The 13,889-nt window shown below is 47.5% G+C and overlaps 2 protein-coding genes across 3 annotated transcripts in view; one reads left to right on the top strand and one right to left on the bottom strand.

Annotated features, from left to right (window-relative positions):
- Positions 1 to 385: 385 nt before the first annotated feature.
- RAB33B (RAB33B, member RAS oncogene family) lies at positions 386 to 12,856 on the bottom strand. 2 transcript variants are annotated; one of them, XM_040331170.1, is made up of 4 exons: positions 12,774 to 12,856; positions 9,666 to 9,860; positions 9,277 to 9,541; positions 386 to 964 (listed from the first exon to the last, which is right to left on the bottom strand). In XM_040331170.1, the coding sequence occupies exons 3-4, from the start codon at positions 9,520 to 9,522 to the stop codon at positions 530 to 532; spliced, it is 681 nt and encodes a 226-aa protein (XP_040187104.1). In that variant the 5' UTR covers positions 9,523 to 9,541; positions 9,666 to 9,860; positions 12,774 to 12,856; the 3' UTR covers positions 386 to 529. The 2 variants fall into 2 exon arrangements, with proteins under 2 accessions (XP_040187104.1, XP_040187097.1); XM_040331163.1 differs by lacking the exon at positions 9,666 to 9,860.
- Positions 12,807 to 13,889, top strand: part of LOC120919121 (malate synthase-like) — a 65,030-nt gene continuing 63,947 nt past the window's right edge. Inside the window, exon 1 of the mRNA XM_040331154.1 lies at positions 12,807 to 12,906. The gene's annotated coding sequence lies outside the window, so the exon portion shown is untranslated. The remainder of the gene's footprint in view (positions 12,907 to 13,889) is intronic.

Below are 13,889 nucleotides of genomic sequence, written 5' to 3'. Positions count from 1 at the left end.
TCAGATACACAGACGCTTACATAGATACCTGTATCAGTGCCAGGAATCATTCTAGCAAGGCACTGCCAGTCAATTGTGTGCCAAGTACCAGTCCAATAATAAAAGAGAGCAGCTAGGTAGGAAAGATGATCAGTACAAATACACATCTGGAAAACGTAATGTCACCCATAAAATACAGAGGCGAGATGGTAGATCATGTTAAAGTAATGCATATTGATAAAGCACATTAATGTTATCTTCCTTATATCTTAAAATTGCACTTGCCAAAAAGGTATGTGTCTTTTCAGACGGAGTAAATGTAAAAAATAAAAAGATGGTCAGTTCTCAGTCACAATGCAAGTAAACCGACACTTGATCAACATTTTTATCTTGAGGTTCAATGAAGAAAAACAAAAAAAAACACCCTGAACAGCACATGCCTTAGGCCTCCATGAAACCATGCATCTTTCCTGGTGCCCAATGTAACCGAATTTTGTATGAATTCCACTTGTAAAATGCCCGCTGCATTCTAGTCCAACAAAACGGACATCTAGCATCCACAGGGAAAAGAGGTCTTTGGCACAGAATTCAGCTCCACTGTGCTCTCTGGAGGCTGACTCAAAACTAATGGCTTGTGACTTTTGAGCTTGTGTGCCAGAGTCATAAAAATGGCTTCCACATGGTCATTGGTATTCTTGGCAGAGGTCTCAAACATTGGCATGCTGTGAGCATCGGCAAACTTCTGAGCCAAATCAGTGGGCACTTGAATGGAGTCCTTTAGGTCACATTTATTTCCAACCAGAATGCGGGGCACGTCGTTTGTGAGCAAATGTTGCTTACACTCCTCGATCCAGGCTGGTAGGCTCTGGAAACTGGCCATGTTTGTGATATCATACACAAAAACCACAGCATGCACATTTCTGTAATAGTGTTGCACCATACTCTTACGGAAACGCTCCTGTCCTGCCGTGTCCCATAGCTGAATCTAGAAAAGACAAACATATAAACATAATGGTTAGATTAATGTTGAGAGAGTGTATTTTTATAGAAAAATCAAATGGTTTTGAGACATGTATTCTTCTTAACCACTTCACTACTGGGCACTTTTACCCCTTTCTTGCCCAGGCCAATTTTCAACACTGACACACTTTGAATGACAATTATGCAGTCATGCAACTCTGTACCCATATGACTTTTTCATACATTTATATACACATTTATGGCAACAAACGTGAATACACCCATAAGTGAAAATGTCCAAATTGGGCCCAAGGTGTCAATATTGTGTGGCCACCATTATTTTCCAGCACTGCCTTAGCCCTCTCGTGCATGGAGTTCAACAGAGCTTCACAGGTTGCCACTGGAGTCCTCTTCCACTCCTCCATGATGACATCACAGAGCTGGTTGATATTAGAGACCTTGCGCTCCTCCACCTTCTGTTTGAGGATGCCCCACAGATGCTGAATAGGGTTTAGGTCTGGAGACATGCTTGGCCAGTCCATCACCTTTACCCGCAGCTTCTTCAAGCAAGGCAGTGGTCATCTTGGAGGTGTTTGGGGTTGTTATGTTGGAATACGGTCCTGCGGCCCAGTCTCCGATGGGAGGGAATCACTCTCTGCTTCAATATGTCACAGTACATGTTGGCATGCATGGTTCTCTCAATGAACTGTAGCTCCCCAGTGTCAGCAGCACTTATGCAGCCCCAGACCATGATACTCTGGACACCATGCTTGACTGTAGGCAAGACACACTTGTCTTTGTACTCCTCACCTGGTTGCCACCACACACGCTTGACACCATCTAAACCAAATATGTTTATCTTGGTCTCATCAGACCGCAGGACATAGTTCCTGTAATCCATGTCCTTTGTCCGTTGGTGTGGTTTCATGTGCATCATCTTTAGCTTCCTTCTGGGCCGAAAGGCATGCAGACCAATTTGATGCATATGATCTGAGCACTGACAGGCTGACCTCCAAACCCCTTTAACCTCTGCAGCAATGCTGGCAGCACTTACTCGTCTATTTCCCTAAGACAACCTCTGTATATGATGCTGAGCAGGTGCACTCAACTTCTTTGGTCCACCATGGCAAAGCCTGTTCTGAGTGGAACCTGTCCAGTTAAACCGCTGTATGGTCTTGGCCACCGTACTGGAGCTCAGTTTCAGGATCTTGGCAATCTTCTTATAGCCTAGGCCAGTGATGGTGAAACTTGGCACCCCAGATGTTTTGGAACTACATTTCCCCATGATGCTCAACTGCACTGCAGAGTGCATGAGCATCATGGGAAATGTAGTTCCAAAACACCTGGGGTGCCAAGGTTTGCCACCGCTGGCCTATGCCATCTTAACGTAGAGCAGTGCTTCTCAAATAGTGGGGCGCGCCCCCCTGGGGGGCCGCGAGGCTCCGTAAAGGGGGGCTCGTGTGACCTGGCAATTAAGAGCATCGCCGCCGCCGGCATGGTCTCCCAGCCTGTGTTGGCTCCGGAATTCGGCGAGAACGTACGATCCTCCTAAGCCGAGCCTTCCTGCTACCTCTGCTAAGCCCAGCCCACCTGCCGCGCAACCAATGATGTGTTTGAGCGGGCGGATTTGAGGAGCATCGTGGTGGAGAGTAGACCGTGGAGTGGACAGAGCAGCAGACGCTGGCATGTGTGGGAGTCACTGCACGGGCTTGGACCAGACCGCACAGCACCGCACCCCCCCCCCCCCTGCTGCAAGTTAACGGACCCCTGCCTTGCTGAGGCTGACTGAGCCTGGTGGTGTGGTGAGTGCACAGGCAGCCCGATGATATGTCTGATGGTGGCAGGGGGTTGAGGTTGATGGTGGTGGCAGCAGCAGAGGGTTGATGGTGGTGGCAGCAGCAGAGGGTTGATGGTGGTGGCAGCAGCAGAGGGTTGATGGTGGTGGCAGCAGCAGAGGGTTGATGGTGGTGGTGGCAGCAGCAGAGGGTTGATGGTGGTGGTGGCAGCAGCAGAGGGTTGATGGTGGTGGTGGCAGCAGCAGAGGGTTGATGGTGGTGGTGGCAGCAGCAGAGGGTTGATGGTGGTGGTGGCAGCAGCAGAGGGTTGATGGTGGTGGTGGCAGCAGCAGAGGGTTGATGGTGGTGGTGGCAGCAGCAGAGGGTTGATGGTGGTGGTGGCAGCAGCAGAGGGTTGATGGTGGTGGTGGCAGCAGCAGAGGGTTGATGGTGGTGGTGGCAGCAGCAGAGGGTTGATGGTGGTGGTGGCAGCAGCAGAGGGTTGATGGTGGTGGTGGCAGCAGCAGAGGGTTGATGGTGGTGGTGGCAGCAGCAGAGGGTTGATGGTGGTGGTGGCAGCAGCAGAGGGTTGATGGTGGTGGTGGCAGCAGCAGAGGGTTGATGGTGGTGGTGGCAGCAGCAGAGGGTTGATGGTGGTGGCGGCAGCAGCAGAGGGTTGATGGTGGTGGCGGCAGCAGCAGAGGGTTGATGGTGGTGGCGGCAGCAGCAGAGGGTTGATGGTGGTGGCGGCAGCAGCAGAGGGTTGATGGTGGTGGCGGCAGCAGCAGGGGGTTGATGGTGGTGGCGGCAGCAGCAGAGGGTTGATGGTGGTGGCGGCAGCAGCAGAGGGTTGATGGTGGTGGCGGCAGCAGCAGAGGGTTGATGGTGGTGGCGGCAGCAGCAGAGGGTTGATGGTGGTGGCAGCAGCAGCAGAGGGTTGATGGTGGTGGCAGCAGCAGCAGAGGGTTGATGGTGGTGGCAGCAGCAGCAGAGGGTTGATGGTGGTGGCAGCAGCAGAGGGTTGATGGTGGTGGCAGCAGCAGAGGGTTGATGGTGGTGGCAGCAGCAGAGGGTTGATGGTGGTGGCAGCAGCAGAGGGTTGATGGTGGTGGTGGCAGGGGGTTGATGGTGGTGGTGGCAGGGGGTTGATGGTGGTGGTGGCAGGGGGTTGATGGTGGTGGTGGCAGGGGGTTGATGGTGGTGGTGGCAGGGGGTTGATGGTGGTGGTGGCAGGGGGATGATGGTGGTGGCAGGGGGATGATGGTGGTGGCAGAGGGTTGGTGGTGGTGGCAGGGGGTTGGTGGTGGTGGCAGGGGGTTGATGTTATACGTTAATAAGGATACGGTGTTATGCAGAGGTGTACTTATAACAATTTTATAGACAAAAGATACTATTTACAGTCGCGCGGGGGGGGCCCGGAATGTTTTCTTCTTCCTAGGGGGGGGCATGACAGAAAATAATTGAGAAGCACTGACGTAGAGTGACAATTCTTTTTTTTCAGATCCTCAAAGAGTTCTTTGCCATGACGGGCCGTGTTGTACTTCCAGTGACCAGTATGAGAGAGCTAGAGTGGTAACACCAAAAACTTAACACCTGCTCCCCATTCACACCTGACACCTTGTAACACCAACGAGTCACAAGGCACCGGGAGGGAAAATGGCTAATTGGGCCCAGTTTGGACATTTTCACTTAGGGGTGTACTCACTTTTGTTGCCTGTGGTTTAGACATTATTGGCTGTGTGTTAAATTTATTTTGAGAGGACAGCAAATTTACACTGTTATACAAGCTGTACACTCACAACTTTACATTGTAAAAAAGTGTAATTTCTTCAGTGTTGTCACATGAATTATTTATATACATACATACACACACACACACACACAGCTAAGTGCAGCAGCAGGCTGTCAGGTTAATATACCCTGTGCTGACAAGTAACTTGGAATCAAATTGCTGCTTTCATGCGTAATGCAGCGGCCTGGTTCTCCAGTGGTCCGACATAAATGTTATTGATGTCGCTACTGTGCTGCTCACTGTTCCCTTTGCTGGAGGTTCTGACATAATAGCAAACCCCTGCCTCTACTAAGATGGCAGCTTCCACATAGACAGTACATGGTAGATCAGTAATGGGGGCAGGGGGGGGGGACAAGCTACAGGAAGACCACAGGCAATAACAGTGATAAGTCCTTCACGCTTTGCCTGCCTTTTTTGGCCACAGCATCCACAATTTAGTTCCTCTATGACAGGGCTTGACAAAGTTGCTTGGAAACTAGGAGCCAGCTAAAAAAGTTAGGAGCCAAGAACGCACCCGTCTCGCCGAGCTCCCGCGCAGAAGTGAACGCATATGAAAGCGGTGTTCAAACCACAGATGTGTGGTATCGCCGTGATTGGTAGAGCAATAATTCTAGCCCTAGACCTCCTCTAACTCAAAACATGCAACCTGTAGAATTTTTTAAACGTCGCCTATGGAGATTTTAAAGGGTAAAAGTTTGTCGCCATTCCACAAGCGGATGCAATTTTGAAGCGCGACATGTTGAGGTATCAATTTACTCAGAGTAACATTATCTTTCACAATATACAAAAAAAAAAAATTGAGCTAACTTTACTGGTGTCTTATTTTTTAATTAAAAAAAAGTATATTTTTTTCCCAAAAAGTGCGCTTGTAAGACCGCTGCGCAAATACAGTGTGACAGAAAGTATTGCAATGACCGCCATTTTATTCTCTAGGGTGTTAGAATAAAAAATACATATATAATGTTTGGGGGGGTTCTAATTAGAGGCAAGGAGATGGCAGTGAAAACAGACAGGGGAAGCACAATTAGAATTGCTGGTTGTCTTGTCATACCAACGGCCACCACAAGATGGCGCCAGATCACAGAAAGAAAGCATAGGCTTGCAGAAGGCCGCAAAGCCGTGGCCTCAATTACCGGCCGGCGTGGCTCGACGCGATCGCACGAAGACGCAGGATGCCCCAGGTCGCAAATTCTACCCGGGGTTCGTCGAACCCTGCTCTATGAAGCTGAACTCCAGGTTGGTTTAAAATGTTGGTCCATGTACATTACAAACATTACTTTTTTTTCAAACCCAGCTAGTTTCTAAGCAAATTGCCTTTGTAAAGTATGTGATGTCATCACTTTGAAAGAAAATATAGCTATGCCCAGGCATCAATGAAGCACCGATGTCACTTCCTCCCGCTGCTTTAAACAAAAATAAAATTCTCAATGGGAAGAGTAGCTGGCAATGGGAACAAATTTGTCTGATTCTAAGTGTGTGGAATCATACCCTTTTGACAATACCCACAATGGTTACTCCCTGTCTAAAAGACACATGCTCCCTTTCAGCCCAGTACCCTTAACAGGAAAAAACATGGGTTTACGATTTACCCACAATCCCATGTTTTTCTCACACAGTAAAGAGGGAAAATGACAATCTGCTCCTGTTGAAAAGATACTGTTTTAATCAAGCTAAATAAATATATAATGCTATATGTTGTTATAAACATGATAATCTATTATTTATCCATTTACTGTGAAATTACTGGTTGGAAATTATAACTTCAAAACTTCAGTAAATTTCTTCCGTTAAGCCACCTGCTTGAGTACGTTTTTGAAAATATAGTAAAATTACAAAAAAAAAAAAAAAGAAAAGGGGGGGGGGCGGGAAGGAGGAGATATATATATCTATTCATTACTTGTCGTAATTAACCCCCCTCGCCACCCAGGTCAATGCTGACACCTCTCTCCTACATGTAAAACCCGTAATTTTGCTAGAAAATTACTCAGAACCCCCAAATCTATCCATCTATAATTTTAGCAGACACCCTAGAGAATAAAATGGTGGTCGTTGCAACTTTTTATGTCACATGGTATTTGCGCAGCAATCTTTCAAATGCGTTTTTTTTTTTTTTTTTGGAAAGAAACTGTTTTACGGAAAAAAAAGAAGATGGTCTATTGCTAGAATTATTGCTCTCGCTCTAACGCTTGTGGTGTATATAACCTGTGTGTATCTGGCTCCAATACTAGCCAGTGCCTCACCAGCCACTGACCTCACCGTACGTCCGATATTACAAAAATACATTCATGGATTTGTGTCCATATGTTATGTAATCATTACTAAGCAATAAATAACATAGTGTTTTTAAACTGACTGCTTTTCTGTTGACGCACATACCTCATATAAAGTCCCATTCATTTCTCCTTTGTTCCTACTGAATCAGGGATGTATTCACATACATTTTGTTTAAAGTCCCACAAAGTCGTTGCCGCCCCCCTTTTTCATACGACTTTTAGGAACGGTGGCATTTACCTGGCCAGTATGTTAATCTGTGGCCACTATTACTACTTTTTCCTAGCTCATGACAGGCCTCATTTTGATTTGTTTGCTTAAACACATGTATATATTTTATGCCATCTACATGTAAATTTGATTACATGCCCAATATTTTTAATTGCTGCGTGGTTAGTTGATGCAGTAGTTCCAGGTGACTTGGATCAGCTGGGCTGCTTCTGTTGTCTTGTCTGGGAACTGCGATTCTCATGGCTTGCCCCATCTCTCACCCAACCTTGTTGGTATGGGGGACTGGGCTGGCGTGCCTTGATTTGCATCGGCGCCACGCTGTGCACATGACCCTGGACAGGTGTCTTGATGTTGGCATGTCGTTTTCCACACTGTCTGACTAAGGTGAGATGGTGATTGCAGCCCCTCTCTACGGCAGTAGCCGTTTGGGCGGGGACACCTCCTTCTCCCCCTTCGTTCGTTAAGCCAGCGTGACCCTGGGCTAGGCTTGGAGCATAAGACCCTTACTTGTTTCTAGCCATTCCTTCTGGAATCATACACTGTGCACACACACTCATCTAGATCATGGCTTCTTGTTCAAAAGGTAATCACAGGAGATTTTCTATCCCTAACTCCATTTTAGTCTCTTGAGCTCACACCCTCACCTGCTCATGGGGGCTCTCTATTAATTATATCTGTCCGTTTTTATTGATTTATTTTTACAATGTGGCTCTGCCTCCCTCAAACTTTTCTTTCAACTGTATCCTCTAGCTTGTCCTTGGATTGAGGGTTCCATTCACAATTTTGTATAGTGAAGTTTTACACAATTCACTACATTTTTCTAAATTATAGTATTGGAGCCTATACACATCACCTCTGGACATTCCTTTCCAGTGGAGGTTCCTTTTATGTTTCCACTTCTTGGTCCCAGTACCTCAGCTCCCATGACAGACACCTTGAGCGTGATGCAGATTCCCAGAACACAAAGGTGTGAATGCAGCCTGATATATTACAGGCCGCTTGTGGTCCTGTCTGATCCAATGTCAGAGTTGCTTTAACATGTTATTTTCTATGGCCTAGGAATAAAAGCTTGCTCCAGGATGTGCAATTCTCTTGGGGAGAAATAATATACATTTATACTAGGACAAAAAAAAAAAATATGTCATGTGTATGCTGTGGAGATCCTTCTTGCCGTTTGGATACTGAGCAGAGGAATTCAGAATCCATAGTGGACATGAATAGCGAAAGGTGATATTGCATGCGATTTTCAGATGCCACTGGTAGCATGGATATTGGTTGCAGATCTCCCTGGTCACTTCTCCTGCACATCCCTCTACTGCGTACATTAAATTAGTAAAACCAAGTCTGAAAAAGAACAGACGGTCAATGGAAACTAAGATGTCCCGTACACACGATCGGAATTTCCGATGGAAAAAGTCAGACAGACTTTTTCCAATCGGAAATTCCGACCGTGTGTATGCCCCATCGGAGCAATTCCATTGGAAATTCCAATGAATTCCATCAGAGTTTAGATCGAGAACATGTTCTCTTTTACTCCGATGCAAGTTTGGTCGAACAAAGGTCCGATTGTGTGTACCGGGCTTTAGTCTTTTTCCCTAAGAAACCTTTCATATTAAGACCAGATTCACACTTCTGCAATGTGTTATTATAAAAACATAATGCATTAACCCATGTTGTGCAAGAGAACACATTTATTTTGGACGGGGGTTCACCCTAAAAACTATTTTCTAACATTACATTGACATGACCCTCGACAATGACAGTAAGCCGTTTTTTTTTTTTTTGCTTTACATACCTTTGTACAGCCATTTTCTTCCCTGGCTTCCGGGTAGGGCCTCCCGCGGCAGTGGGCGTTCCTATCCAGCAGGTGATTGACGTGATGACAAACACTAGCTCCCCTCGTCACATAAGGAGCGTCACGAGTTGCGGAACGGCGAGTCGGCGCTATACGGCGCCTGCGCACCGCCGTTCGGCTTCTTTCGGCAACTCGTGACGCTCCTTATGCGACGAGGGGAGCTAGTGTTTGTCATCATGGCAATCACCTGCTGGATAGGAATGCCCACTCCCGCAGGAGGCCCTACCCGGAAGCCAGGGAAGAAAATGTGTACAAAAGGTATGTAAAGCAAAAAAAAAAAACTAAAAATAAACGGCATACTGTCATTGTCGAGGGTCATGTCAATGTAATGTTATAAAATAGTTTTTAGGGTGAACCCCCGCTTTAATGCCTGGAAATAATTCACATAATCAATATTAACATAGCTTCTTTACCTTAATCTTCTCTCCATCAATCTCTACGCCCCTCTCTCGAAAGTCTACACCTATTGTGGCCTCAGTCCTTTCAGGGAAGTAGCTGGTACAGAAACGATAAGTTAAGCAAGTCTTTCCCACATTGGAATCACCAATCACAATGATCTTAAAGATCCTGGCCCGCGTGGATCCATAAGAGCAGGTACTGTTCATACTAGCTTCCAAAGAGGACTCCAATCCTCTATCTCCACCGGTGGCTGAAGACATGTTAGCCAACACACCAACCCTATAAAAAGTAAAAAAATAAAACAAACAATGAAAATAATGGAGGAACAACAGGCTAGTAAAACTGGCAAGTAGCAGACTACATTTGTTCTTCTATTAAGAATCCACCTCACCCACCTACTTACCTTTCCTGATTTCTGTGGTTATGAGGATAGCAGACACACCTTTGCCATCCATGATCCCACAATGCAATCCTCTGCCTGAGTAAGCAATCGTCCAGGACAAAACATTGCCATACGTAGGTGTGTTAATGTTCATGCAAATTTTGACTTTTAGAGTGCATAGAAATTTCATAGGAATCTAGTAAGTCTTAGAGAATGCTGGAATGAAAAAGGCACAATCTGGCAATTTGTAGCGTCTACTATCCATTAATTTAATCTTCAAGTAAAACTGTATTGAAGAGGGGGAAAAAAAGAAATCACAATGCCTGCGAGTCCTTGCAGCTCCATTTGTTAGAATATTATTCCAAGTTCATAATTTGGTACTTCTATGATTAATCATAATACAGTAGGTGTAAATGGTCTTGATCAGATGTTTGGTAAAATAGACATTCAGCTGAGTCAGTAATATGCTAGATATTTCTGGAGTACGTAACTAGCTGGAAGAGAACACATATAAGGTATCTGGTATCTTGGTATAGAATGTCATGGGAAGTCAAGAATAGATAGGATATATGTAATTAGAGGAATAATACTTAGGCCCCTTTAACACTGGGGCGGGAGCAGCATCGGTGGTAAGGCCGCTATACCGCCAATTTTGCGGGGATATTCGCCCCGAGAAAGGGTTAAAACTGCCGGCAATGCGCCTCTGCAGAGGCGCATTGCCGGTGGTATAGCCGCAGTGTCCCATTGATTTCACAGACCGCTGATTGGCGACCGCTGCTTTAAGGCAGAGCAAGGGAGCCAGACCATAAAAAAGAACTTGGCAGCTTTGGAATGGTCACTAAAAATTTGAGCTGGCACCCAACTTTTGAGGCTCTCTCTAGTTATCAATGGAGCTGGCACCTAAAAAGGAACCTTGCTGACTCCTAGATTGCAGACTGGCTCCTGATTTCCATATTAGCGTACAACAGCAAAAAGAAAAAGAAAAAAAGTGGGCGGTAAGGCCCAGCTGCCGCACATACAATTTTGTGGTGGCCTGAGGTTCTGTGTTGGGAGACCACTCCCAGCACTCTGACCGGGCGCACTCCAACCAGTCTCCATCATGGCTTATGGTCGGCATCCAGGAGGATGGGCTCCCAATCATGTGACCGCTCTGAGATCCAATCACAGCAGTCACATGCAATAACAAAACCACAAGCAGACAGCTCTTTATTACAGAAGAGACATGCTACGCCTCCTCTGCCTGCTCACAGCATGCATTCCCGGTGTCCTGTCGGTATGGTTCCCCCGTCGGATAATAACCGGCCTGCGCAAAACAGAGCCGCCGAAAATCTCAGAGGATGAACAGCTGTTCATCACCAGTACACGGCGCATGCGCAATCAACATGCCGCTTGCTCCCGATGCTCGGGGCGTGTTATACATTGAACACAACAATGGGCGGTTGCTTTTCTCAAAGGGGCGGATGTATTATTGAGCAGTGCTTTTTTGGGGGGATGGTTTTCTCAATAAACTACACATCCGCCACTTGTGTTCAATGAATAACCATACATCCGCCCCTTTGAGAAAAGCACTGCCCATCATGCGGCCTATTCTGTATGCATCTGCCCCTTGTTGTGTTCAATGAATAACCCGCCCCGAGCATCGGGAGTGTGCGGCAGCGTATTGCGCAGGCGCCGTGTACAGCTGTTCATCCGCTGCAATTTTCAGATGCTCCGTTTGCACCTGCGCAGTCCAGCCCAGGCATTATCCGACGGGGGACCCATCTCGTCAGAACACTGGCACACTCTGACTGTGTCGGCGTTCTGTCGAAAACTCCAATCACGTCGTCACTTCCAGTGACTCTCCAACAGAAATAATTGGAGATTTCGACAAGTTGGGCATTTTGACAGAACACCGGCAACCTATACACTACAGTACACTTGGAGTTGGCCGTATTGACAGAACACCAGCAGCCTATACACTACGATACAGGACCAGTTGGTTGTTTTGACAGAATACCGGCAGCGTTTACACTATGGTACACAAGGAGTTGGCTGTTTTGACAGAACACCAACAGCGTATACACTACAAAACACAAGGAGTTGGCTGTTTTGACAGAACACCGGTTTATGAAGGAAAAAAAGTTGTTGCCGCCTTTGAGGTGGCCATGTTGGTTAGTATCGGGCCGACTAACAATGTCCCCTCATGATGTGGTGTATCGGAGTGTATACGCTGCCGACGTTCTGTAAAAACAACCAACTCGTCCAATTATTGGTACTGCAGTCACCAGAAGTGACGTGGTTGGAGTTTTTGGCAGAACACCACGTGCATGCTACGGTTGCCACCTTTTCTTCAAGCCAAACCCAAACACTTCAGTGGTCTGGTAGACCTTTGGGTACCCCAAGGATAGTAGTAATGTGCTGAACATAGCGTGCCACAACGATCAGTGGGTGTGGACAAATTGCTCTTGCTGAAGTCATGGCCCTGCCCCCCTAAATGATGCCAAACCTGCCCCCAGACAGCCACCCGCAGCTCCCGGACAACAACAGATTTGTGTGGGACTTTCTTGGTTACTTGAAGAGCCACAGTCCGGTCTGAATAATGCGTCTGGGTTTTAGTCTGCCTGAAACCCCGGACACATGATTCAAAACCCAGACTGTCCGGGTTAATCCTGGAGAGGTGGCAACCCTAGTGCATGCGCAGGGTGATGTCATTCTCTGAACAGCCAATCAAGAGGCTCAGAACCCGACAACTACAACTAAACCAGTGAGGGGTTTAACATTCGCATTGCTGGAATGAGGTATTTCTGTGATTTTAGTTCCACTTTAAAACCAGCAGGGAGGCGGTATGAAGGGGTTCATTATCCACCCTGGCCTGCAGTAATATTTTCCCTAGTGTCCCCCAATATTTGTGTGGTGTTCTCGGATCAGACGAGATTTTATTTTCACCTCCCAATGGCTGCACATTGAGGTCTCCTATCCATTAGTGGGGTGGACTGGATATGAGAAGGAATGGCAGCCGCAGACATAGGATGTGTGCACACAACAAGTGGGGCGGCCCGGTGTTGTGGGAACACCGGGACGGGCACACAGCTGGAGGGAGTGCGCGTGCACGAGACACGGAAAACCGGGCGCACAGCAAGTTCTACTCACCAAGCAGCGACCGAGCCTCGTCCAGGAGCCACGAACCAGCAGGCCAGCACACCCTGGAGCCGGCTGTGAATGCGGGTCGTGATTGAGGAAGCCGCCGTGTAAACACTACTCGGGCTTATTACTGCCCCTGCTGGTGAGCTTCCACTTTCCTCCCTCTCCCGCCTGGCACCACCTACTGCCCCCTCCCTGGCTGCTGGACCGACACCATATTAGATCCGGGCAGTGGAAAAAGGGAATCAGCGTTTATTCGCCCTCAGTAAAGATGGCCGCCGTGAAGTGTGCGTCATCAAAACGCCGCCTCCCTTGAGGCGGCGTTTTGATGACGCACGCTTCATGGCGGCCATCTTAACTGAGGGCGAATAAACGCTGATTTGCAGCTTTTTGCAGCAGCTGATAAACATGTGTACCAATAAAGTGTGCTGGACTATAAGGAGAGACTTAGGGGGCTTGCCAGAGCTCGCCTCACCCCCTATAAGTATATGCCTGACTGCTTCAGGATTGAGAAATTAAATAAAGCACAGTGTGATCACCTGACATACTGTATATGTGGGCTTTAATCACTTGACTCCCGATAGAGCTTTCTTTTGGTGGTATTTAATCTAGGGTGACCAGACATCCCCGGTTTCAGGGGACAGTCCCCAGATTGAGGACACTGTCCCTGGTCCAAGACTGTCCCCGGTTTTGTCCCCGGATTGCAGGGTTGGACATAGGGTTGTGTCTGTGTCTCTGCTTTCTTGGTTGCGCTGGAAGACTTGGATATTAAGTGTTTGGGGTATTGTGTATGTCAGGAATTCAACAAAGGGTTCTGACCTCCCCGCATACACCATCAACATACAGTTCTCACCCCCCCCCTCCCATACATCATCCACATACACAGTTCTCACCCCCCCCCCCCTCCCATACATCATCCACATATACAGTTCTCACCCCCCCCCCCTCCCATACATCATCCACATATACAGTTCTCACCCCCCCCCCCCCATACATCATCAACATACACAGTTCTCACCCCCCCCCCCTCCCATACATCATCCACATATACAGTTCTCACCCCCCCCCCTCCCATACATCATCCACATATACAGTTCTCACCCCCCCCCCCTCCCATACATCATC

The sequence above is a fragment of the Rana temporaria genome, chromosome 1 (assembly GCF_905171775.1).
Source record: "Rana temporaria chromosome 1, aRanTem1.1, whole genome shotgun sequence".
NCBI lineage: Eukaryota > Metazoa > Chordata > Amphibia > Anura > Ranidae > Rana > Rana temporaria.
The sequence above is the reverse complement of the archived record's forward strand: the minus strand, read 5'-3'. Positions and strand labels throughout refer to the sequence as shown.